This window comes from Schistocerca serialis, chromosome 6 (assembly GCF_023864345.2).
Source record: "Schistocerca serialis cubense isolate TAMUIC-IGC-003099 chromosome 6, iqSchSeri2.2, whole genome shotgun sequence".
NCBI classification, from domain to species: domain Eukaryota; kingdom Metazoa; phylum Arthropoda; class Insecta; order Orthoptera; family Acrididae; genus Schistocerca; species Schistocerca serialis.
The window spans coordinates 648026072-648051915 of record NC_064643.1 but is presented as its reverse complement, the minus strand read 5'-3'; the positions used below and the strand labels follow the sequence as shown (position 1 = coordinate 648051915).

The 25844-nt window shown below is 39.8% G+C and overlaps 1 protein-coding gene across 1 annotated transcript in view; it reads left to right on the top strand.

Moving 5' to 3' along the window:
- The window catches only part of LOC126485089 (piezo-type mechanosensitive ion channel component), a 699946-nt gene that overhangs the window by 392300 nt on the left and 281802 nt on the right, over positions 1-25844 (top strand). Inside the window, exons 23-28 of the mRNA XM_050108694.1 lie at positions 5776-5871; positions 5977-6142; positions 7063-7424; positions 7562-7715; positions 13278-13438; positions 24152-24199. Of these exons, the coding sequence (XP_049964651.1) occupies positions 5776-5871; positions 5977-6142; positions 7063-7424; positions 7562-7715; positions 13278-13438; positions 24152-24199 (987 nt within the window). The remainder of the gene's footprint in view (positions 1-5775; positions 5872-5976; positions 6143-7062; positions 7425-7561; positions 7716-13277; positions 13439-24151; positions 24200-25844) is intronic.

Here is a 25844-nt window from a genome sequence, read left to right as displayed (position 1 = left end):
CCCTTTTTCATGTGTTTCTTGTAGGCATTCATAGAAGAGTGACTAGAAGTAGGTGCATATGCGTGAATTATTTGTATTTTATACACTCCTGGAAATGGAAAAAAGAACACATTGACACCGGTGTGTCAGACCCACCATACTTGCTCCGGACACTGCGAGAGGGCTGTACAAGCAATGATCACACGCACGGCACAGCGGACCCACCAGGAACCGCGGTGTTGGCCGTCGATTGGCGCTAGCTGCGCAGCATTTGTGCACCGCCGCCGTCAGTGTCAGCCAGTTTGCCATGGCATACGGAGCTCCATCGCAGTCTTTAACACTGGTAGCATGCCGCGACAGCGTGGACGTGAACCGTATGTGCAGTTGACGGACTTTGAGTGAGGGCGTATAGTGGGCATGCGGGAGGCCGGGTGGACGTACCGCCGAATTGCTCAACACGTGGGGCGTGAGGTCTCCACAGTACATCGATGTTGTCGCCAGTGGTCGGCGGAAGGTGCACGTGCCCATCGACCTGGGACCGGACCGCAGCGACGCACGGATGCACGCCAAGACCGTAGGATCCTACGCAGTGCCGTAGGGGACCGCACCGCCACTTCCCAGCAAATTAGGGACACTGTTGCTCCTGGGGTATCGGCGAGGACCATTCGCAACCGTCTCCATGAAGCTGGGCTACGGTCCCGCACACCGTTAGGCCGTCTTCCGCTCACGCCCCAACATCGTGCAGCCCACCTGCAGTGGTGTCGCGACAGGCGTGAATGGAGGGACGAATGGAGACGTGTCGTCTTCAGCGATGAGAGTCGCTTCTGCCTTGGTGCCAATGATGGTCGTATGCGTGTTTGGCGCCGTGCAGGTGAGCGCCACAATCAGGACTGCATACGACCGAGGCACACAGGGCCAACACCCGGCATCATGGTGTGGGGAGCGATCTCCTACACTGGCCGTACACCACTGGTGATCGTCGAGGGGACACTGAATAGTGCACGGTACATCCAAACCGTCATCGAACCCATCGTTCTACCATTCCTAGATCGGCAAGGGAACTTGCTGTTCCAACAGGACAATGCACGTCCGCATGTATCCCGTGCCACCCAACGTGCTCTAGAAGGTGTAAGTCAACTACCCTGGCCAGCAAGATCTCCGGATCTGTCCCCCATTGAGCATGTTTGGGACTGGATGATGCGTCGTCTCACGCGGTCTGCACGTCCAGCACGAATGCTGGTCCAACTGAGGCGCCAGGTGGAAATGGCATGGCAAGCCGTTCCACAGGACTACATCCAGCATCTCTACGATCGTCTCCATGGGAGAATAGCAGCCTGCATTGCTGCGAAAGGTGGATATACACTGTACTAGTGCCGACATTGTGCATGCTCTGTTGCCTGTGTCTATGTGCCTGTGGTTCTGTCAGTGTGATCATGTGATGTATCTGACCCCAGGAATGTGTCAATAAAGTTTCCCCTTCCTGGGACAATGAATTCACGGTGTTCTTATTTCAATTTCCAGGAGTGTATTTTTTTCTGGCATATTTATTACCAAACGTGCAGTTTTACGTGATGTTCCTTATAATACTGCTATCTTGTTTACAATGGTTTTGTTTATTAAAATTCTGACTCCATTTAGTTTTCCGTGTGGTTCAAAACAGTAATAGAAGAGATTTTCTGAATTTAACCAAGGCAATTTTCACTTTTACTGTCTACCTCATTTAAGACAAAAATGTTCTGGTTGATTTTGTCTAATTCCTTTTCTCGACTATGTGATCAAAAGTGTGTGGACACCTGGCTGAAAATGACTTACAAAGCTCATGGCACCCTCTATCGGTAATACTGGAATTCAGTATAGTGTTGGCCCACCCTTAGCCTTGATGACAGCTTCCACCCTCGCAGGCGTATATTCAATCAGATGCTGGAAGGTTTCTTGGGGAATGGCAGTCCATTCTTCACAGAGTGCTGCACTGAGGAGAGGTATCAATGTCAGTTGCTGAGGCCTGGCACGAAGTCAACGTTCAAAAACCTCCCAAAGGTGTTTATGGGATTCAGGTCAGGCCGCTGTGCAGGCCAGTCCATTGTAGGGATGTTATTGTCTTGTAACCACTCCGCCACTGGCCGTGCACTATGAACAGGTGCTCGATCATGTTGAAGGTGCAATCTCCATCCCCGAATTGCTCTTCAACAGTGGGAAGCAAGAAGGTGCTTAAAACATCAATGTAGGCCTGTGCTGTGATAGTGCCATGCAAAACAACAAGGGGTGCAAGCCCTCTCCATAAAAAACACGACCACACCATAACACCATCGCCTCCAAATTTTACTGTTGGCACTACACTCGCTGGCAGATGACATTCACCGGGCATTTGCCATACCCACACCCTTCCATTGGATCGCCACATTATGTACCATGATTCATCACTCCATACAACGTTTTTCCATTGTTCAATCTTTCAATGTTTATGCTCCTTACACCGAGCAAGGCGTCATTTGGCATTTTCTGGTGTCATGTGGCTTATGAGCAGCCGCTCGACCATGAAATCCAAGTTTTCTCACCTCCCTGCTAACTATCGTAGTACTTGCAGTGAATCCTTATGCAATTTGGAATTCCTGTGTGATGGTCTGGATGGATGTCTGCCTATTACAGATTATGATCCTCTTCAACTGTCGGTGGTCTCTGTCAGTCATCAGACGAGGACGGCCTGTACACTTTTGTGCTGTGTGTGCCCCTTCACGTTTCCACTTCACTATCACATCAGAAACAGTGGACCTAGGTATGTTTAGGGGTGTGGAAATCTTGTCTACAGACGTATGTCACAATTGACACTCAATCACCTGACCATGTTCGAAGTCCGTGAGTTCTGCAGACTGCCCCATTCTGCTCTCTCAGGATGTCTAATGACTACTGAGGTTGCTGATATGGAGTACCTGGCAGCGCAATGCCCCTAATATGAAAAATGTATGTTTTTGGGGGTGTCTGGATGCTTTTGAGCACATAGTGTGTTTGTGTCAACCTCCATCTTCCACCAGCAACTGACAATTGTAGGTACAAATTTGAAAGCATTGCTTCCCTTATTTAATAGACATGGAATTCTGTGACATTAAAGCAGCTCCCAAGGGGAGATGCAAATGTGTTGCTGATTTAAGTCAAGAAATTTTACCTTAATATCATAGATAATGATTCAAAGCTGAGGAGCATAATCACCATCCTTGCTTTAGAATGGATTGATGATCTAATTTTCCAAGCCACCCCTAATACCAAGTACAGACTTCTTTGACTGGTTGCTCCACTGGAGTACAGATGCTGCCCATGTTGATAGCATTGGTCTACCCTGGACATTTCACTTCCTAATTTCCACCAATATCTGGAAGGCTTTCCCTGATCTGCGACCTAGCTAGGTGCCTTAAAGGGGAATAGCAGTCCTGCAGGGCTTAAATTAGGTATAGTGGACATAAATGCTAGTATTTTTTGATTCATTTAAGCTTTTTCCTGATGGGACTCAATAATATGTTGTTCTATCTTACTGGCCTACAGATCTATGTTCTTATTAATTGTATCCAATTTGAAAATCAAGTCAGTAGTTGTCCTATTCCACATTGACCTTAGTTGTAATCAATTTGACATTTGTATCAGCAAGAACTTTTTCAAACTTTGAATATAAAAGTCAACACTGGTTTGTTCTATCTCTACTTTCAGATCAGTACTTAACTGTCTCGCTTTAGGATTTAGGCCAGAAATAGTCCATAAAACCTCCTTCATATTTCTTGTCAATACTGACATGCAGTTCAAATAATAATATGTGTACAGTACTTCCCCTGTTAGAAATTTATTGACAATTCCCTAGAAAATCACTACTTGAATTCAATGTCATTGTCTAACACCAGCAAAATTTCACACAATACATGGAAAAAAGGATATAAAAATATTTTGGTGTATATACAGCTCACCTCAATATTCTGAACTTTATGCCTTATCGTGATATGTACTGCTTTACATGCCCGTCACTATCAGTGAAGCCATGAAGTAATTGCAGAGTTGTCTCTTGAGCTGGAAATTGCTGCTTTATCACTGATTGTGTAACGCAGTCACTTTCTGCCACAGCAGTACGTCAGTCTTATACCATCCCATCATCATTCAAAAATCTTTTTTGTTGGATACAATACTGTGACCTTTAATAGCGAGTCATCAGCAACAAATTTCTTTGTGGCAACTCTCTCTAGAACTTAGGGTGCACAGTTTCTTTTCTTTATTCGTTATTATTCAGTTTCTGGTAGTAACACAACAGTTTTACAATAATTCTTCATGGGGAAAAAAGGTTTTTATGCTTAAGTACTTTTTTCCAGTACTTTCCATTATTAGATTTGTGCAATTTTCTTCACTTGTTCTTTGTGTGTGTGTGTGTGTGTGTGTGTGTGTGTGTGTGTGGGCGCGCGCAGTTGTGGGGGTGTGTGTGCGCGTGTGTTATCGCTCACTTTTTGTGAAATTTCAGTTGAGTTAACAGGTTGTGTGTTCCTTTTAAGAAACACACATTAACACCATTTTGGTTCAGCATACTGAATCAGATTGAATAACAAAGCTCACTTCAACATTTCTAGTTAACTGACTTCTATTGTTAGTAAATCTATTTTGGAACTATACACATCTCTAATGCAAGCCAGCAATCCATGGAATGTTCATTTCCATGACAGAGCAGGTCTTCTTCTTCTCGCAAAGTCACTGCGATCATCGTTCTATGTTGAGGATGCACATTGTCCCTAGATATAGCTGCTCAACCTATTCACGATAAAAATAGTTTCCCCTACCAATATCTGTATCTTTAAATTTGATATCTTATTTTATAAATTTTGGTTGTGACTGTTCTTCATTGGTAAGAAGCCATAAGGATACGCAACATTCAATTGGAGTGGGGTGTATCACCACAGGGAATTTAGGTGTAACACTCTTGAAGCTTTCTTGGAAGCATTAAATCACTTGAATATTTAATACAAAAGGCTTATGAGGACAAAGTGGTTCTCTATTTGGTGAGCTTTTGTAAGGTAGACAATAATTATGATTCTTAGATGTTAGAGAACAAGCTAAGTATATTTCAGCAATCTTTGGGATATCTTCTGGCTTTTGGTAACGGCAAACTGGGAATTATCCCCCCCCTCACCCCCCTACCCCCCCCCCCCCTCTCTCTCTCTCTCTCTCTTTTATATCATAATATCAAGAGAGTCAAGAGAGAAGCAAAGTCCAATTACAGCCTGTGGGCTCAAATCCAGAAATATCACAGTTGAATAATACTGAAAAATAGTAACAGATAATAATAAAAAGAATCAGAAAAAATAGAAGTATATGAAAACTGTCAAAATAAAAAAGCAATGAAGATCAGAAGAAGAAGTCAGAAAAGGTAAAAAGGATAGAGTGGGGTGAGGGTTAAAACAGCTAGGTGGGTGGATTATAGTGAGCCTAGGTAATGCAGCATCATACCACATTTAAACTTAACACAAACTTTAGTGAAAAACTATGGGAGGCTTTGCTTTCTTGAAAGTATTTGTGTATTACTAGTTTACTATGGCTATCAGTGTATATCATGATATGTAAAACGACCACATGATAACCTCAAAATGGCCTTGCAGTTCAAATTGCAATCTCATTGGTTGAAAATAAAGCCAAAAAAGGTACAATCATTGCCCATCAAAATATATTAGTCAACAGTGGCAACAACACAAAAAAGATAATTGCTATTCTATTTGTTTAGCCTTAATTTTTATATTACTAAAATGATAGCAATTACATTTTTTAAATTTCTTTAAGCATATCCGTGGTACAATTCTGTGTTGCTGAGAAGATTACAGGATTGGATGTTCCTCCCGGATCCACTCCACAGCCCTCCAGCATACAAACTTGTCTGTAAGTTTTATTCACATCATGTGCGTTTTTGCTTTCTTGTGGTCTTAAAATATGATTTAGAAGGAGGCAATGTGTTCTACAGATTTTTTTTTTTTTTTAACACAGGTGATTTTGTATTATTGATGTTGGTATGTCGCCAGAGTGTTGTTTTCCACATTGAAAGGCAAAACACTGATGTAGAATTCCCTGGTGGTACCAACAAAGATATAACCACAGAAGTTGAAGACCCAAATTTTGTAAATCCAGTACCTGATCACATTTCATATGTACGGTAAGTATGACTATTTTTTCTGTGGATGTTACTGTATAGTAACAGAAAGTGGCATTGAACCGTTTCAGTTTATACATTTGCTGAACTTAATAACTGAAAACAATTAATTTTGAAAATAATTGGTAACAAGAGTTGCTGAATCTTAATTAGATTTGCAATGAGAGAGAAATATTTAGAAAAAGAATCTTCAGATTGATGAAATTTTGTGTGTAGTTTCAAAATTCCAGGCTGTTATCCTATTAATTTCATTGAACATCAACATATGAAGTGTTTGAGATTCATGTATTATTGTAAATGCCACAGAAGAGATGTAAACATGTATTGGCTCCTCTGGTCTCTAGCTGAGATTCATGTTCTAGGGTACTGATTGCTTACATAATTACTTATTTTATATATAGCTGAACTTCTCACATTTGCTGTTAAAATGGCCTACAAATAATTATAATGGAAATGATTACAATGTAAGGAAAAGGATGGATTGCTACTGATTGTAAAGGTGACACAATGCAGACAGCTACAGTGAAATGACTGTTACATACTGAGCATTCTGATCGCAGCAGCTGGAGGTAGCAGTGATGTGTGCATGAGGTGTGCCTGTGTGCGAACGCCATGTTTGTGTGCACATGTGGGCATGCAGGTGCGCGATTGCGCGCGTGCGTGTGCGTGTGTGTGTGTGTCCGCACCTGTGGTTGCGCATGTGTGCATGCTTGCGTGTGTGCATGTGTGCACATGTACTTTTCTGGATAAGGCTTTAACTGATAGCTCAAATGTGTAGCAGTCACTGTCATCTTTATGGTGAGTAGCACTTTATCCTTTTCATAATATTATTGATATTCCAACCTGGACTTTCCATTATTTGAAATATTATTGTGTGTGTGTGTTTGTTCAGATTGTGAAATGAGTTTTTCATTTCTACACAGGTCCTGGTTGGATATATTGAAACGAGGAGTCTTGCGTGGATTCCTGTGGACATCCTTAGCTGTTGTTTTCCTCACTGGCACAAATAGGGTTAATGTCTTCTCTCTTGGGTACTTGTGTGGTTCGTTCATTTTCTTGTGGCAGGGAGAAGATTTTTACTTAAGGCCAATCAAGATGGTGGTGAGATGGTGGAATACTTTGCTTGGCTATAATGTGGCTGTGATAGTCATCAAAGCTATTCTTCAGATACCTGGATGCATTTTTGCTGAATATTTTCAAACTAATGCTTGCTGGGCTGTGCAGTTGTTCAGTATAGGTTGTATAAAAAGATTTGGCAACTCTCTCGAGACCAGTGGCCTGACTGGTAAGTCAGTTTCTTTCTCTTTTATGAGTTGTAAAATGAAGACAGTTTTAGTAGAGGTTATGGTTCTTGCTATAAGCTGTAATGGGGATAAAAGTAACGTTAACAATGAGAAACAAAGCTGTCTTATTTATTTTCAGATGCTCCAGAATGTCATGTGCCAAAAGAAGACATTGGCATTGCGTGGGATGGTGTTTGCTTTGGATTTCTTATCTTGATGAGACGGATATTTTGTAGCTATTATTTTGTTCATCTTGTCAATGAAACAAAGGCAATGACAGTCCTTGCTTCCAGGTTAGTAAATTAGAGAAGTATTTAAAGTGGAATCTGATCTAAATGCTTCTCCTATAAATGATACACAAGATGTTGATAAAGAACATGCCTTGTTTCACTTGTGTTTTAATATCTCCTTGTTCAATCACTTCAAGTTCATTTAAAATGTATTTTAGGTGTTGTAAATGAAATGTCCTTTTCAATAATGCTATACTGAAATTTACAACTGCTACTCCAGCTGCATCTTATAGGAATAGATGCTTATTTCCAACACTAGATTGTAAAGAAACTCCAGACGGTTTACTTTTGGACTACCCTGTGTGAAAAAGTTTTTTGTTGAGGTGCTTAACTGTTAAGTACTTCATATTACCTAATGTACCATACTACAGGGAAATGTAGGAGCCCAAGGATATTATGTTTTTAGTTCACAGCTTCTTTAAAAACTACAAAAGTCTATTAAGCTGACTTTGTGACAGATTATTTTGTTGATTTCAAAGTAATTTGAGAGAGTTGTCTTATAATTTAATAACAAATATATGTATTTTGGGTGGAAACCTCATTCTGGTTCCTGCAAAAACATTTTTGACTTCTTCTGAAAACTGTATTGCTAATGGTATTATTATTATTATTATTATTGTTGTTGTTGTTGTTATTTTGCAGTATTAAATGTATACAAAAAAATATAATCACTTCTTTGCACATTTCTCAAGATTAAGCGACCTGTGTAGATGTTGGGATGTTTATCCAGAATGCAATCACAGTGGTTTGATCAGGTTTCACACAAATTCTAATGAGAAACAATAAATTCCATGAAGTGCAATTTCCATAATTTATACTTTCACAACATTTGATCACTTTATTTTTAACATGTTCATGATTACAACAACAATGCTGCTGATAGTACAATCATGACTAAAGTGTTTTTCAATGAACTAAAAACCAACCACATATCTGCTCCTCTTAGGTGTTACATGGTCATCCCAGTGGTATTCCTTACCACAGCAGGGCCTCTTTTCTGTTTATCTCTTTAGCACTCTATAGTTGTATGTAACATACAAATATTTATGAACATTTACAGTATTGTATGTATAAATTTTAAATGCTTGTTTTGTAGCACTCCTGCACTTGAAACTCGTTTGATCTTCAGATATATAACCAACTTTCAATGAAAATTCTGTCTCACGGACTACTAGAAATTCAGCTTTGGAAATTGTGTGTATCATACTATCATTTCATCCCCATTGATGCGCAAGTCGCCGAAGTGGTGTCAAATCGAAAGACTTGCACCCGGTGAATGGTCTGCCCGACGGGAGGCCCTAGTTACATGATATTCCATTCTGTTGTTACTGTGTCATCATAGTATAAGTGGTAGAAGAGGCTGTAGCTGTGTTCTTTCGCAATATCCCCAGTGGATTGTTGCAGACAACTGTTGATGTTGGTATCTGCAGACTGTGACTATTGTGCCTTGATTTCTATGGCTTGTCACAGTTAGAATCCAATTTGAAATCACAGAAGCAAGTCGAAATTAAGAAATGGGAGGTACAGTGAGAACACGTTAGGCAGGAGAAAGAGTATTCAGTAACACAATTCTTGAAATAGGGAAAGAAAGAGAAATATTGGAATGAATTACTTTTAGGGCGGCAGGTAAAAATATTGTTCAGTTTTATATTTTGTAATGTTTGGTAGTTTTGTGTGATTTTTGGATACCACAGGCTTTTACAAGGGCCTGAAAACTATTTGTGTGAACTTCCACAAAGTGATGTAGACTGTACTGTTCCTAGTTCTCAGTCCACACTCTCTAAGAATAATTCAGAGAAATCAGAAACCATGTTAATAAATAAAAGTCTTCTGTTGTTTAAATGATCAGTATATTAAGACAAAAGTTCACACACCCAAGTATTAGTTTCAAAAATCATTAAAGCTTGCCCTATCGCACACAGTTCAGAGACAATTTCTATTCTGTATTCCTAATTATGTAAAGTTAATGGCTTGCCTTAAAAGTGGAAACTAATCTCAGACATTACAACTTGGTTTTCCATACTATAGCTAGAAGCACATGAAACAGATAATTGAAAACAAAACACAAGTTTCCCAGTTAAATTATTAATCCACGAAAATTCGTTTTACATAATATCACAAAATATACACAATATACCATTTGATCAGGGCGGGGGAAAAAAAAATCTTGTCAGTCGTCATTACTGCCATGTGATGCTAGTGGACATGGACACGGCCAAAATCACTCCAAGTGTGGACAGTGAAGGAAACAGTTACTCTAAATTTGCTCCCAGCATGGCCAGCAGCAACCATCCAGTACCCTATTTGACTACAATATTGCTTGTATTGTTGTTTGTTGAAGCATGCAATGATCCCAATTTAAGTCTAGGTAAATCTATACTCTGTTTATTTTGTATAAAATTCTAAGCATGCTAATTTTTTTTCAAGAATTTTTCAAATGGAACCGAGGGTAGGTAGTGGCCTCTGAACTGCCTCTTTCCAAGTTCTGTACTTGTATTGGATTATACTACCATAGTGAAAGTTGGTACAGTTTCAGTATTTCTTGTATAAATTACAGTACTATCATTTTAGCTTGGTTTTGTATCTTATGTACTAAGTTAATATAATCTTTTTTTATTTAGTTTTTGGCACAAAACGTGGTTTTTAATTAATAATTCAAAAATTAAAGGAGATAGCTTCATGAAAAATTCTGCCATACGTTTTTGTGATAAACTGCACTTAATTCCAAAGGTAGGAAACTCAATTAAGCACTTTTGAGATTTTGGGAAAAAAAGTAGAAGAGGTGGCTTCATGGAAACTTCTACAACATGTTTTTATAATCAACTGAAATTGTAAAAGGTGGATTTTTGAAGAAACTAATGATTGGATCGTGCCAATATGTGAAAAGTTATTTAAACATTTAATTTCACACATGATTATTGTGCAGTTCTGTTCCTGGCACACATCAGGCACTGTAGTGACATTGGCCGAATGATGGAGAAAAATCAATAGCTCACTTGCTGTACTAGACCTACCTATAAATGTTTGCTTACTTCCTCACAGACTATCAAGCGAAGGAATGGCTGCCAAGAAAATTAAAAAAAAAAAAAAAAAGCCACAGCATAAATAAACAAAAAACAACAACAAAAAGAGAAAACATATTGAAGCATTATTGCTCAAAAGACAAGTGGTGCAAAATTGACAACAATAACTTGACTGAAGCAATAAATGACCTTATCAGTTTGTTGGTGTATTGTGAGGCCAACAACAGCAACAACAACAAAATAAAAAATGATGATTTGATGAATTTATTATGTGTGCAGTTAAGATAACTGTAAAGCAAGATGTGAGCCAGACACACAGATCATTCATTCACTGTATGATTGTTTTAATCCTGGGTCTTGTTAATGAAATTTGCTAGTAACACATGAACAAAAATGAGGAAAGGCAACTGATCATGTTATTTGATTGATGCAGGGTATCTATACACACATGCTTGTCACCATGCAGATACCACAACACTAAATGTTTTTATGACTTACAATGTGAAAGTCATTCCTGGTGAAAAAATAGTAGACTTCAATCTTTCCACAGCTAAGTTCATAGTATAAATGAAAACCCAAGAGCTAATTATATGTGACATTTATATACTTGTTTCTGTAGGCAATGGCGATTGCTCTTGCATGTTTATTGCTAGCCATGGTGGTGGATCATTTCTGAGAAAACTTCAGGAAGATTGCATGTAAATTTTATGATCATGTCATAGCATTAGGTGGAGATTTCAACTTATGAGCTGTAAACTGGAAGACTCAAGTTATTAATGTAGGTAGTACTATCCAGTCACTCAGTGAAAATACTGGCACTAAAATGCAGGAAGACAGAGAGAAGGCCAAAATACTAAATTCTGTTTTTTGAAATTCTTTCACTGTGGAAAATTTTGCTGTAATTAATCCTTCCAGTTCTCACAATAAAACCAAAAGACAGATATCAAGATAAGTGCTCATGGGATAGAGAATCAACTGAGATTGCTCAACAGAGGAAAGGTTATGTGACATGATGAAATACTTACAAAATTTTTCATAGAGTGTGTGGAGTAATGTACTCCTCTTCTAGTAGTAGTCTGTCATACTGCTCAAAGTGTTTTGGAAAATGTACAAATCATTCTTGTTTTGAAGGAGAGTTGTCATACAGGTGCTCACAACATAGGCCTATTTCACAGATGTCAATCTGCCTATTCATGTACTCAGCCAGTTAACTGGCAGTCATTCCTATATAAAACACTGTGCAGTGGTTGTGGGTTAATTTATTAACAATATGCATGTTTCTCTGTATTTTGTAATATAGGAATTACCAGCGGTGGAACTAGAGGAGGTGGTAGTGAATGGTTGCACAGGGTACAGATTAATAGGGACAATTTCAGAATTAGGAACATTGTTGTAGGTATAAAGGCTTGAGAATGTCATATCGTGTGACTAGGATGTTACAGAAGTTAGGGGAGTGATGGAAGGTGACAGTGTGGGGAGTATATCATGGTGAGATTTTCTTATTTCAGGGCTCAACTTGAGAAAGTCACAGACATTGCTGAATAACGCATACGCACATTCAAAAATTGGCTGGCACTGTATGACAAAGGGGTTATACCTGAGTTTTTGGATCAAGCAATGTGGGTCAGTGGTTAGCACACTGGACTCACATTTGGGAGGTCAATGCTTCAAACCTGCATCCAGCCATCCTTTCGTTTTTTAGTTTTTCTGTGATTTCGTTAAATCTGATCAGGCAAATGCCGGCATGGTTCCTTTGAAAAAGCATGGCCAATTTCATTCCACATCTTTCCCTAATCTGATGGGACCGACGACCTCACTGTTTGCTCCCCTCCCCAAAATCAACCAACCAACTTGACTTTTTGGAAGTGGTAGCTGTATTAGTCAGAAATTTAGAGGAGGGAACTGCCTGGGAGATTTATTTGTAAATGATATCTGTGAGTTAGTTCAAGGAAACGAAAGTCTGGGAAAGATTTTTGGTAGAGATGTTGAGGGATTTGGTGGTGGAGTGATGTATTTGCCAAGGATATCTACGCAGTAGGGAATGGACTGTTTAATCTGGAAGAGATGCCAGCTGTCAAAATGGAGGCATTGTTACATGGAATGTAATTTATCTGACAGTTTTTGTAGATGCATCTTGTGATAATCAACAGCTGCCTTCTTAATGCTTACTTATTATCTGTAATATGTTTCATTACCACAGCCACAATTTTCTTTACCGATGAATATACACTGCGTGGCAATGTTGCTATAGTTTTTCTCACGGATATGAACTACATTCATTGCTCTTAATCAACTGTCACATGAGCCATCTTTGCTCATTGTGTTGTCCTGCTTTTGTTGATGTGGTAAATTCCCTACATCACATCACGTGTTGTGTCATATTGGTGTTACCCTGCTGCCAGCTCCTGACTTACTAACTTCAAATGTAATGTAGCAAAAAGTTGTGTATTGTTTTACAGTCCACTCTTGAAATTATTTGTGTATGTGAATTTTGAGGAAAGTAAATTGATGTGCTCTAGAATAGCAACTGTTTAATACACAGAGGAGCAGAATTAATAGAAGAACTCAGACAGAAAAGGATCCGTGAACAACAAGAACAGGAACATCAGATACTTGAGAAAATAAAACGGAAGATGGAGAGAATCAAAGCAACTCAGCAAAAAGTTCAAGGAGCACTAAAGGAACCAACAAACCATTTTGCAGGTGAGTGTATTCATTTTAGAATAAATAAATAAAAAAAGAGAGAATTGATTTTGTGTTACACCAAATATCTGCTGTTGGAGGCACTCATTGTAATGACAGTGTAGACAATATAACTGTTGGTTGTATGTTTAAAAACTGTTCAGTCTGTTGTGCTTAAAAAATTATTTATTTTAAAATATAAACTTATTTATAGGTAGTAAAGACTGTCTCTTTCTCCTGGTTAGTGAGAAGCTTGAAATTTGACATTTTGTATGCTCATGTATTTTCTTTTTAATGGATTGGAAAATATTTCATTACATTGTCTCTCATGAGAGATACAGTGGCAAGTGCTTCACTGACTTCTGTTTGACGAATTGGGATTGAAATGTTTTGTTTCTATAATATGTCAGTTCATTGTAAATGCACCAACTATTAGATTTTGACTGATAATTGTGAAAATGGTGTATTACATTTCTGATGACTTTGCCAGGCTGTATATATGTGAACTATTCCAGCAGCATGGTACAAAATGGATGGGTAAATGAACTATTGTAATGAGGATAGTGGTATTAAAAATTTAAACTAAGACTTAAACATCCAGTATGGTGCATAGTGTGCTGCTGCTGCTGCTGCTACTACTACTACTACTACTACTACTACTACTATTAAATAATTCGCAAATTTGTATGTATTTGAGTGCAAGAGCTCCTCGGAATCAGTTGTTTGGATGATATATTATGACATCATATTTCTCTGTATACTTTGATCAAAATCATTTCAAATCTATTCTCCATTTCTTTTATACAATATTCTTTAGTAACATGTTGACAGCAGATGTTTTGGAATTCAAAATACTTTGAATGAACGAACAGATTCCACATAATGGTAACATTTTGTCTATATCCCACATTTTACCTTCAAGGCAGGCTTTTTTGGCACATTCAGTGGTGCATACTGCTGTGCTAATGCTCACACCATTATTGTGCGCACCAGTCCTCCAGTCCTACCATGGTTGAATGTGATATATTCTTGAGCTGAAAGCCAAAGCAATAAAACTTTTGACAAACCTGCTTTTCAGTTTAGCATTAGCTTTTTATTTGTGAGTGTCAAGGTTTTTACCCTTGCTTTGAAGTTGGTTTCCATTAAATGCTACATGCAAATGTATTGTGACAAAAAATTGGCCATAGCCAACATAAATCTGATAACAAGAATTCCAAGGTGCAATATAAATAATGGAAGGAATAAAGGTAATACCTTATCATATTATTGATGGATATAAGGTGGTCTACAGACCCTTAAACAAGACTGAAAATATTCCTAAGCTTTCAGGTAACGTCCTCATTCAAAGCTACCTAATACAGAACTCTCTCTCTCTCTCTCTCTCTCTCTCTCTCTCTCTCTCTACACCAGCCAACTACATTTTACCATTGAAGCACAGGTACAATGTATTTGTTGAGGACATTGTAGCCATGTAACTGTGTCGTCTTGTATTAGTTAGTGATGAAATTGCCTGAAAGCTTAGCATTGTTTTCTGATTTGTTTGTGTGCCTAACGACTGCTCCACATTTCAGCTGTAGACCAAGTTGATAGTTTATTCATTTCATTGTTCGAATATAATAGAATTTATTATAACAAGTTAGTGGTTTTCCTGTTAAGACATACTGAAGTTTTTTAATACTGTAATTTATGTAACAAGCCATATCTCCAAATAAGTATGATCTTAAATCAGCATTCCTCTTTGTGAAGAAATTTTTCCATATTTTGGTACTGAACACTGTTCTGTTTAATATACCAAGGTGAACCAAACAAATGCAAACGTAGTCCCATTCTTGACATGTAATAGACTGTTCATGTAAATAAATGTGTGGTACATCTTTCACAGCTCAGCCATTACTACTGGGCAACTGGATCATTTTGTGGTGGTTTCTAGTTCTGTAGCTGCATGTTTGGTGGAGTTGGTGGTTTCTAGTTCTATAGCTGCATATTTAGTAATTATGGAGATCCTTGTGCCTAATTCAGAATCAGCAATGATTCAGATCACTTATAGGTGCAAGTGGGGTGTCAGATTTCTATTTTACTGGATAAAAAGGGAGGAAAAAAAAGATAATGAGTTCATTTCAGCTGTATAAAGTGAGGTTGTATTTACTGCACAACTGTTATGTCCAGTGTAACACGCCAATAACATTTGGTCTGAAGTTTCCAATTTAGATTGTCAAACTTCCTTTGTAATTTACATTAGAGACAATTGTGGATTATTTCATACCCTGTGAAAATTACTATTGGGATGCAACAATATGTATCCCTCAATCAAAGTAAGTGACTCACAGGCATGGAGGGGACTATGTTGATGATTTGATTCCTGCAACAGTGAAAGTTGTGTGTTTTTATTCTGGATATTTTGACATGATCCCTGTTACTATGCACAGTTTGGTGGTAATAACCGCATCGTTACTGTGCGCTATCACAACTAGTTCCATAAGTTCTGTCACATAAATAAATAAACACTGTGTACAGAGACAGTAGCAAACAACTGAAACGAGAACTGCAACTGTTATGTTACTGGCTGCAAGTGTCATCTGCAACTGACAGTAGTAACTGATTCTTGAGATACTATAACATATGACTACAGTGAAAGAAGCTCATTCTCTGGTTAATTGCTGTTATGGTAGTGTCATGCGAACAGACAGCTGTCAATCGATTTGTTATTCTGATTCAGCTGTAGGAGAGAGCATCAGGAAATGTTATACTGCAGCATCAGATAGCTGCATATTAAATTCTGCACTTAAAATAAGCTGAAGTAGAAGGCTGTTTCAGACAAGCCTTGTCAGAGCAGCTGCCTAGTAGTTGTACTCCATGCCGGTGGTCACTCTCTCATTGGTGTGATTATAAGTATCCAATCAGATATTGGTGCACCATTTTATGTTAAGAACATGAACCTTGGAGTCCTCAAAGTCAGTGTAAATTTATATACATCACATAATGTTTTAGCTATCAATCTAAGTTTGGTTCACCTTGAAATGTGAATTATAGTTAAGAAAGAGGGGGTATTTGAAAATAAAATGGTGTTAAAATAAAATGATATTCAAAAAGGAAGAGTTATTGTGTGCTGAGCATTAACATGACATTCATTTCTGACACAGCCGCCCCACTGGCTCGTTCCTCGAGAATGAGCTCTCCAGAGTCTCCACAGGGTTTCCACACACCTGTGGATGATGAACTGCCACCTCTCACACCTCGTGCAGGCTCCCTTCTGCAGGCACCAACCCCCAGTTCTGCAATAATGACTGTTTCACTCGATGGTTATCTTGAGCCCCAGCGTATGTCATTTGGGTCTCCCCCGACATCGGAACTACTTCCCCGTGCACCTTCCCTTGATGATAGTTTCCCAGTGTTTTCTCCTCCACCGTATGGGACAGTTGTAAGGCGTCGTTCGAGCCGAAGGCAGTCAAGCATTGGCCCTCCGTGGATGCCCAACCTGACAACTCCACGGCAGTCTGTGTGCCTGTCATCGCCGCAGTCCCATCACGCATGTAATGTGAACCATTAATTACCTGATACCATTTTGGTGTAAATATCACAAATGCTTGCTTTCATCGTAGTTGTCTATTCTTGCTACATGAGGTAGCAGTAGGTACTGATTTTTTATCTCCTCTCATGAAATACCACAGTGAACCATGCACAATACATATAGTTAGAATTTAGTTTATTCTGCAGCACTAAATGACTGCTTTTGTGAGCATGAAACTTGTACATAGCATTGTAGCTGTATTAATCTCTTCCTTCTACACAGATTAATCATCATCGTATTTTGTATTGAGTGTTCTCTTTTTTACCACATTGGAATGAATGTCAATTGCCACAGAGATACCATTACTTTGTCATCATATGGGTAAACAGTACATGAAGACTAACACAGCATAAGACAGAACATGACAGCAAATTTATCAGTAGAAGAAATAGAGTGAAAATATAACAAGAGATCAAGATAATATCATATTAGTGATTAGTCTAAGTGAACATGATCAGACATCAGTGAATGCCAATCATATGTTTGGGCAAATTACTGAAAATTACTATTTAACTTTCATTAAGTGGTATTCCTAAGCTAAGATTTTCTCTGTTATTGTACTTTACCAAGTGGTGACATTTCTGTTGTTTAGCTTTGGGGAGCATGTGGTATGTTAGGATTGGCAGCGAGCTCAATTTTCTGTTACCCAGATGGAAGATAAATGTTGCACCTCTGCACCAGGTTCTTCCTCCTTTAGTGCTCCACAGTGCAATAGTAGTTCATTGATAGAAAAGAGATAGATTCTGTTTGTGCTTTCAAAGAAGAAAAGGATCATTTCTTCTCCCTGTGATTCATCCAAACTAGGCTACAATTGTTCATAAGTCATGAATGACAACCAGCAATATAGAATACTGTTTTGTGAGAGTTGAGTTCTCATCTCTTCAGTTCCACCTGATAAGAACTAAACAATTGTTTGTAATTTGAGATTTTCAACAATAAAATCCAACACCGCATCAAATATAGATTGTTTGAGTGGGTCAGCTTGGGAAGGAGTTTGGAGAGACAACTGCAGATGCTCAGCTCTGAAACATTTGACTGTATGTAAAACTTGCCCTTGGGGGGGGGGATCTGATATTGAGGATGAAGCTTATAGTGTCAACTACAAACCACTGGAAAATCATTAATGTGCTGAAAGTAAATTGGGCAATGGAAGTTTGTTTTGATATTTGTACCATGATAATATTTTCAGAAATGTTGTATGCTGATTAACATTTGGTTTGAGTGACATGACATTGATGAAAAATGCATCAATTATGTTTAATTAATTAGTTGTGACACTTATATTAGCACATGGCAACAATCTTGAACAACAAACTGACAATGATTTTACAGTGGACGGTGCAGGTACTATCTTGGTCCAAATTCCAAGCTACTGATCCTCCTGAAAATGAAATTAAGTCCAGTCTCTTTTGCTCTGACTGTGATACAGTGTTAACTTGTAACAGAAGCTTCAAGAAGTGGAGAGCACTTATTAAAACCGATATGCCAATTAATTGCATATAATTTTATAGCAAACTAAATATGCAAAAGAGAAATAAGAATAATAGCAGCGTAATGAGTGTCTACAGCCTTATTAATTAAATGAGTCCAGTTGGGTGTAAAGTCTGAACCATCAATAGTGTGGAAATAATCAGCTATTCAAAATTTCACATTCTAGAATTTCATTCCATTATCCTTCAGATGTTTGTTCTTGTAACTTCCTTTACTAAGGAATGAATTGGTGCATCACTCTCGTTACTGTCACTACTGAATTTCTTCCTTTTCCTTCCTCTAAGTTGTCTTTTTTGACTAAGTAAGAAATTATCAGTTCTCTGTTACTGCAGTACTCTTTCATTCTCCCACATTTCAACTTTGTGTCTTCATGTGAAATCACACTTTCTTTCATCTGTTTATTGTTGTGTGTGGTTTGGCCACTGGTTTGTCTCTCTCTCAGCTGGTTCTCTTATATATACAGATGATGTGACTTACCGAACGAAAGTGCTGGCAGGTCGATAGACACGCAAACAAACACAAACATACACATGAAATTCAAGCTTTCGCAACAAACTGTTGCCTCATCAGGAAAGAGGGAAGGAGAGGGAAAGACGAAAGGATGTGGGTTTTAAGGGAGAGGGTAAGGAGTCATTCCAATCCCGGGAGGGGAAAGACTTACCTTAGGGGGAAAAAAGGCGTATACACTCGCGCACACACACACACATATCCATCCGCACGTACACAGACACAAGCAGACATTTGTAAAGGCAAAGAGTTTGGGCAGAGATGTCAGTCGAGGTGGAAGTACAGAGGCAAAGATGTTGTTGAAAGACAAGTGAGGTATGAGCGGCGGCAAATTGAAATTAGTGGAGGTTGAGGCCTGGCGGATAACGAGAAGAGAGGATATACTGAAGGGCAAGTTCCCATCTCCGGAGTTCTGACAGGTTGGTGTTAGTGGGGAGTATCCAGATAACCCGAACGGTGTAACACTGTGCCAAGATGTGCTGGCCGTGCACCAAGGCATGTTTAGCCACAGGGTGATCCTCATTACCAACAAACACTGTCTGCCTGTGTCCATTCATGCGAATGGACAGTTTGTTGCTGGTCATTCCCACATAGAAAGCTTCACAGTGTAGGCAGGTCAGTTGGTAAATCACGTGGGTGCTTTCACACGTGGCTCTGCCTTTGATCGTGTACACCTTCCGGGTTACAGGACTGGCGTAGGTGGTGGTGGGAGGGTGCATGGGACAGGTTTTACACCGGGGGCGGTTTCAAGGGTAGGAGCCAGAGGGTAGGGAAGGTGGTTTGGGGATTTCATAGGGATGAACCAAGAGGTTACGAAGGTTAGGTGGAGGGCGGAAAGACACTCTTGGTGGAGTGGGGAGGATTTCATGAAGGATGGATCTCATTTCAGGGCAGGATTTGAGGAAGTCGTATCCCTGCTGGAGAGCCACATTCAGAGTCTGATCCAGTCCCGGAAAGTACCCTGTCACAAGTGGGGATCTTCTGTGGGAGGTTCTGGGTTTGAGGAGATGAGGAAGTGGCTTTGGTTATTTGCTTCTGTACCAGGTCGGAAGGGTAGTTGCGGGATGCGAAAGCTGTTTTCAGGTTGTTGGTGTAATGGTTCAGGGATTCTGGACTGGAGCAGATTCGTTTGCCACGAAGACCTAGGCTGTAGGGAAGGGACCGTTTGATGTGGAATGGGTGGCAGCTGTCATAATGGAGGTACTGTTACTTGTTGGTGGGTCTGATGTGTACCGATGCGTGAAGCTGGCCATTGGACGGGTGAAGGTCAACGTCAAGGAAAGTGGCATGGGATTTGGAGTAGGACCAGGTGAATCTGATGGAACCAAAGGAGTTGAGGTTGGAGAGGAAATTCTGGAGTTCTTCTTCACTGTGAGTCCAGATCATGAAGATGTCATCAATAAATCGGTACCAAAGTTTGGGTTGGCAGGCCTGGGTAACCAAGAAGGCTTCCTCTAAGCGACCAATGAATAGGTTGGTGTATGAGGGGGCCATCCTAGTACCCATGGCTGTTCCCTTTAATTGTTGGTATGTCTGGCCTTCAAAAGTGAAGAAGTTGTGGGTCAGGATGAAGCTGGCTAAGGTAATGAGGAAAGAGGTTTTAGGTAGGGTGGCAGGTGATCGGCGTGAAAGAAAGTGCTCCATCGCAGCGAGGCCTTGGACGTGCGGAATATTTGTGTATAAGGAAGTGGCATCAATGGTTACAAGGATGGTTTCCAGGGTAACAGACTGGGTAAGGATTCCAGGCGTTCGAGAAAGTGGTTGGTGTCTTTGATGAAGTATGGGAGACTGCATGTAATGGGTTGAAGGTGTTGATCTACGTAGGCAGAGATACGTTCTGTGGGGGCTTGGTAACCAGCTACAATGGGGCGGCCAGGATGATTGGGTTTGTGAATTTTAGGAAGAAGGTAGAAGGTAGGGGTGCGGGGTGTCGGTGGGGTCAGGAGGTTGATGGAGTCAGGTGAAAGGTTTTGTAGGGGGCCTAAGGTTCTGAGGATTCCTTGAAGCTCTGCCTGGACACCAGGAATGGGATTACCTTGTCAAACTTTGTATGTCGTGTTGTCTGAAAGCTGACGCAGTCCCTCAGCCACACCCAGTCTGTTACCCCTGGAAACCATCCTTGTAACCATTGATGCCACTTCCTTATACACAAATATTCCGCATGTCCAGGGCCTCGCTGCGATGGAGCACTTCCTTTCACGTCGATCACCTGTCACCCTACCTAAAACCTCTTTCCTCATTACCTTAGCCAGCTTCATCCTGACCAACAACTTCTTCACTTTTGAAGGCCAGACATACCAACAATTAAAGGGAACAGCCATGGGTACTAGGATGGCCCTCTCGTACGCCAACCTATTCATGGGTCGCTTAGAGGAAGCCTTCTTGGTTACCCAGGCCTGCCAACCCAAACTTTGCTACAGATTTATTGATGACATCTTCATGATCTAGACTCACAGTGAAGAAGAACTCCAGAATTTCCTCTCCAACCTCAACTCCTTTGGTTCCATCAGATTCACCTGGTCCTACTCCAAATCCCATGCCACTTTCCTTGGCGTTGACCTCCACCCGTCCAATGGCCAGCTTCACGCATCCGCACACATCAGACCCACCAACAAGTAACAGTACCTCCATTATGACAGCTGCCACCCATTCCACATCAAACGGTCCCTTCCCTACAGCCTAGGTCTTCGTGGCAAACGAATCTACTCCAGTCCAGAATCCCTGAACCATTACACCAACAACCTGAAAACAGCTTTCGCATCCTGCAGCTACCCTCACGACCTGGTACAGAAGCAAATAACCAGAGCCACTTCCTCATCCCCTCAAACCCAGAACCTCCCACAGAAGAACCCCAAAAGTGCCCCACTTGTGACAGGATACTTTCTGGGACTGGATCAGACTCTGAATGTGGCTATCCAGCAGGGATACGACTTCCTCAAATCCTGCCCTGAAATGAGATCCATCCTTCATGAAATCCTCCCCACTCCACCAAGAGTGTCTTTCCACCGTCCACCTAACCTTCGTAACCTCTTGGTTCATCCCTATGAAATCCGCAAACCACCTTCCCTACCCTCTGGTTCCTATCCTTGTAACTGCCCCCAGTGTAAAACCTGTCCCATGCACCCTCCCACCACCACCTACTCCAGTCCAGTAACCCGGAAGGTGTACACGATCATAGGCAGAGCCACGTGTGAAAGCACCCATGTCATTTTACCAACTGACCTGCCTACACTGTGAAGCTTTCTATGTGGGAATGACCAGCAACAAACTGTCCATTCACATGTATGGACACAGGCAGACAGTGTTTGTTGGTAATGAGGATCACCCTGTGACTAAACATGCCTTGGTGCACGGCCAGTACATCTTGGCACAGTGTTACATCGTCCGGGTTATCTGGATACTTCCCACTAACACCAATCTGTCAGAACTCCGGAGATGGTAACTTGCCCTTCAGTATATCCTCTCTTCTCGTTATCCGCCAGGCCTCAACCTCCGCTAATTTCAAGTTGCCGCCGCTCATACCTGACCTGTATTTCAACAACATCTTTGCCTCTTTACTTCTGCCTCAACTGACATCTCTGCCCAAACTCTTTGCCTTTACAAATGTCTGCTTGTGTCTGTGTATGTGCGGATGGATATGTGTGTGTGTGCGAGTGTATACCTGTCCTTTTTTCCCCCTAAGGTAAGTCTTTCCGCTCCTGGGATTGAAATGACTCCTTGCCCTCTCCCTTAAAACCCACATCCTTTCGTCTTTCCCTCTCCTTCCCTCTTTCCTGATGAAGCAACCGTTGGTTGCAAAAGCTTGAATTTTGTGTGTATGTTTGTGTTTGTTTGTGTGTCTATCGACCTGCCAGCGCTTTTGTTTGGTAAGTCTCATCATCTTTGTTTTTAGATATATTTTTCCCACTTGGAACGTTTCCCTCTATTTTATATATATATATATATATATCATTGTCCTTGATTTCTGTAATCTATTTTAAGTTGCACTTATTATTCTGTAATTCCTGTATTTCTCTCCAGATGATTCTGTTTCTGATGTTTTGATTAGTTGTTTGGTGGATAAGATGTGTTTATTCCGGATTGTTCTCATTATTGGTGCAATTTCTTTCTAGATTGTGTTCTTAGAAACTAGTCTCCATTGTCTGTTTTCTTGATAGTTATGGATACTGTAAGTTCGTTGCTCAGTTAGGGAAGGGGGATTGATGCAGAAAGTTGAAAAGGACGGGCAGATGTCTCATAACCCAGGTTCTGAAGGTATGCAACTGCTTCACAGACAGGGGGAGTTAAAATTTACTGCTTTTCTTTCTTTAATTTTTTAGTGTAGTTCTTCATTCATTGTAAAATATTTTACTTGTCTGAAAATAGAAACAGTCTGGAAGAATGATATTCACATTTATGTATAAGTAGTATGAGCTAGATTTCATGTTACAAAGTCAATCTGTAAGTTATGAAGTGGCCTAAAGTTGTAGATAACAACTTTAAGTGTTGTGTATCTTGTATCAGGTTGTTTTATGTGCCATCTATGAATCAACTCAAACTGACAATAATTTTTCCGTATTTTGTTTCGAAATTGCCCAGCTATTTGTTTGTTTCATATCAGTCCTGTGCCATTTGTAGTTTCTATGTTGATTCCAACATTTACATATCAAAGCACTTGTTTCACTCTCATAAGAATGATCTGACTATCTTGCAGTTACTGTGGACTAGATTATTAGATATTACTAGATGTATGATATATTTATGGAAGTTTTGTATATCTGGGGAAGTCCTTTCAGTGTAATTTTTACTATTTATGCATGAGGGCTTCTAAAATATTGTGGGAGCTAACCTGTTATGAAAGGGATTGAATGTGTTATCCTTGGTTGATGACTTTGTTGTGTTATATCCCTATGGGCCATCTTAGTTTTTATATTTTATATTTTCTGTGTTTTTTTCAAATTTAGAATTTTTACGCTTTGATTGCATCAAAGTAACTTTCATCCATTTAGTTCTCTTTAAGTTTATGATCAGGTGAAACATCAGAAAACCAGTTGTGTTTTTGATTAATAATTTGATTGTTTTAGTTAATCTAATCAAATCTCAGTACTTCTTATAATTTCTTCTCAAACTTTATTTGGTTGATATTTCTGTTTCTGTTTTGTTTTACTTTTTATTGTTTTTATCTCTAGAGGGTGAACTCGGGCGACAGCGCAGCCGTGCATTGTCTAAACGTGCTGGTAATATTGTCTGAAACATTACTGGCATTAGTGTGCTTGTTATGGGGTTGGTTATGGATTGTTATAACATATTTAAATATTTTGTTTTCACTAACCAGATGGTGCCAATTAGAAAGAGGGGAAGTTTGCCATGTGGAGAGGAATATATTACATCTGTGTAAACCTTATATAATGTACATATGTTGCATGCCTATTTCAGATATTGAATTTACTACATAAAACTATACAACTTGTACAGACAGGTAGTATTATTTGTCTAGAAGAAACATTTAATAGGTTAAGAAACTGCATTGAAATTAATACCATTTGTCATTTTGTTGTTCAGTACAGAACAGATAGAGACTGTATATATTAGTGCTGTATTCCAGTACGGTTATGATAAAACTGAAAAAAAAAAAGGTGTTAGATCAGAATATCTCCTCACTACTTATTTGGCTGCTAATAGAAACAGTCCACATTAGCAGCCAAATAAGGGGTAAAAAGAATTCTCAGTATTTATACAGTGGTCATAGTACTCCTGTGAGACATATGTGACAACTTAAAGAAGCTGTTACACATTACTGATTGTAATTTTAGTTTTATCTCATATGATTCATTAATTGAGTGGATTTATTCTATCAGTTTCTATTTCTTTCTAGAATTATTTGACTTTGTAGTTAGTATTTATTTGAAATCAATAGAATTTTTCTGAAACTTAATCAGTATGAACAAAATTTTGTGTACCATTAGAACCTGCCATCTTATTTCAGTTTCAATAAAGTGTACATTCTTTGTACAGTTTGTCTGCTGAGTCACTCAGGTGAAATGTGGAAAGAAAAGTTGCCCATAAAACTGATTACAATGATTATGAAAATAGATTGCTATTCATCATACAGAGGAGATGTTGAGTTATAGACAGGCACAACAGAAAAACTGCTTTGAGCTTTCGACCGAAGGCTTTCTTCCAAAGTGGAAAACACCCGCACATTCACACAAACACTGAGGAGGCTGAGGACAGGAGGGGGAGGGGTAGCAGGGTAGGGGTGGTGGATGGTATCCATTGGCCTCACTGCCCCAGCCACCTCCACCATACACGGATTGCTGTCCCATTAGGCACAGTTGCTATATGCAGTCCAGCCTCAGCGACCAGAGACAGTGATTGTGTGTGTGAGCTGTGCTATGGTGAAAATACACACACACACACACACACACACACACACACACACACACACACACACACCAAACAAGAAAGCGATGGTGTGCTGATAGACACAATAAAAAACATACTGTCAGTGATTTACCAACTGACATGCCTACACTGTGAAGCCTTCTATGTGGGAATGACCAGCAAAAAACTGTCCATTCACATGAATGGACACAGGCAGACAGTGTTTGTTGGTAATGAGGATCACACTGTGGCTAAACATGCCTTGGTGCACGGCCAGCACATCTTGGCACAGTGTTACACCGTCCGGGTTATCTGGATACCTTCCACTGACACCAACCTATCAGAACTCCGGAGATGGGAACTTGCCCTTCAATATATTCTCTCTTCCCGTTACCCACCAGGCCTCAACCTCTGCTAATTTCAAGTTGCCGCTGCTCGTACCTCACCAGTTATTCAACAACATCTTTGCCTCTGTACTTCCGTCTCGACTGACATCTC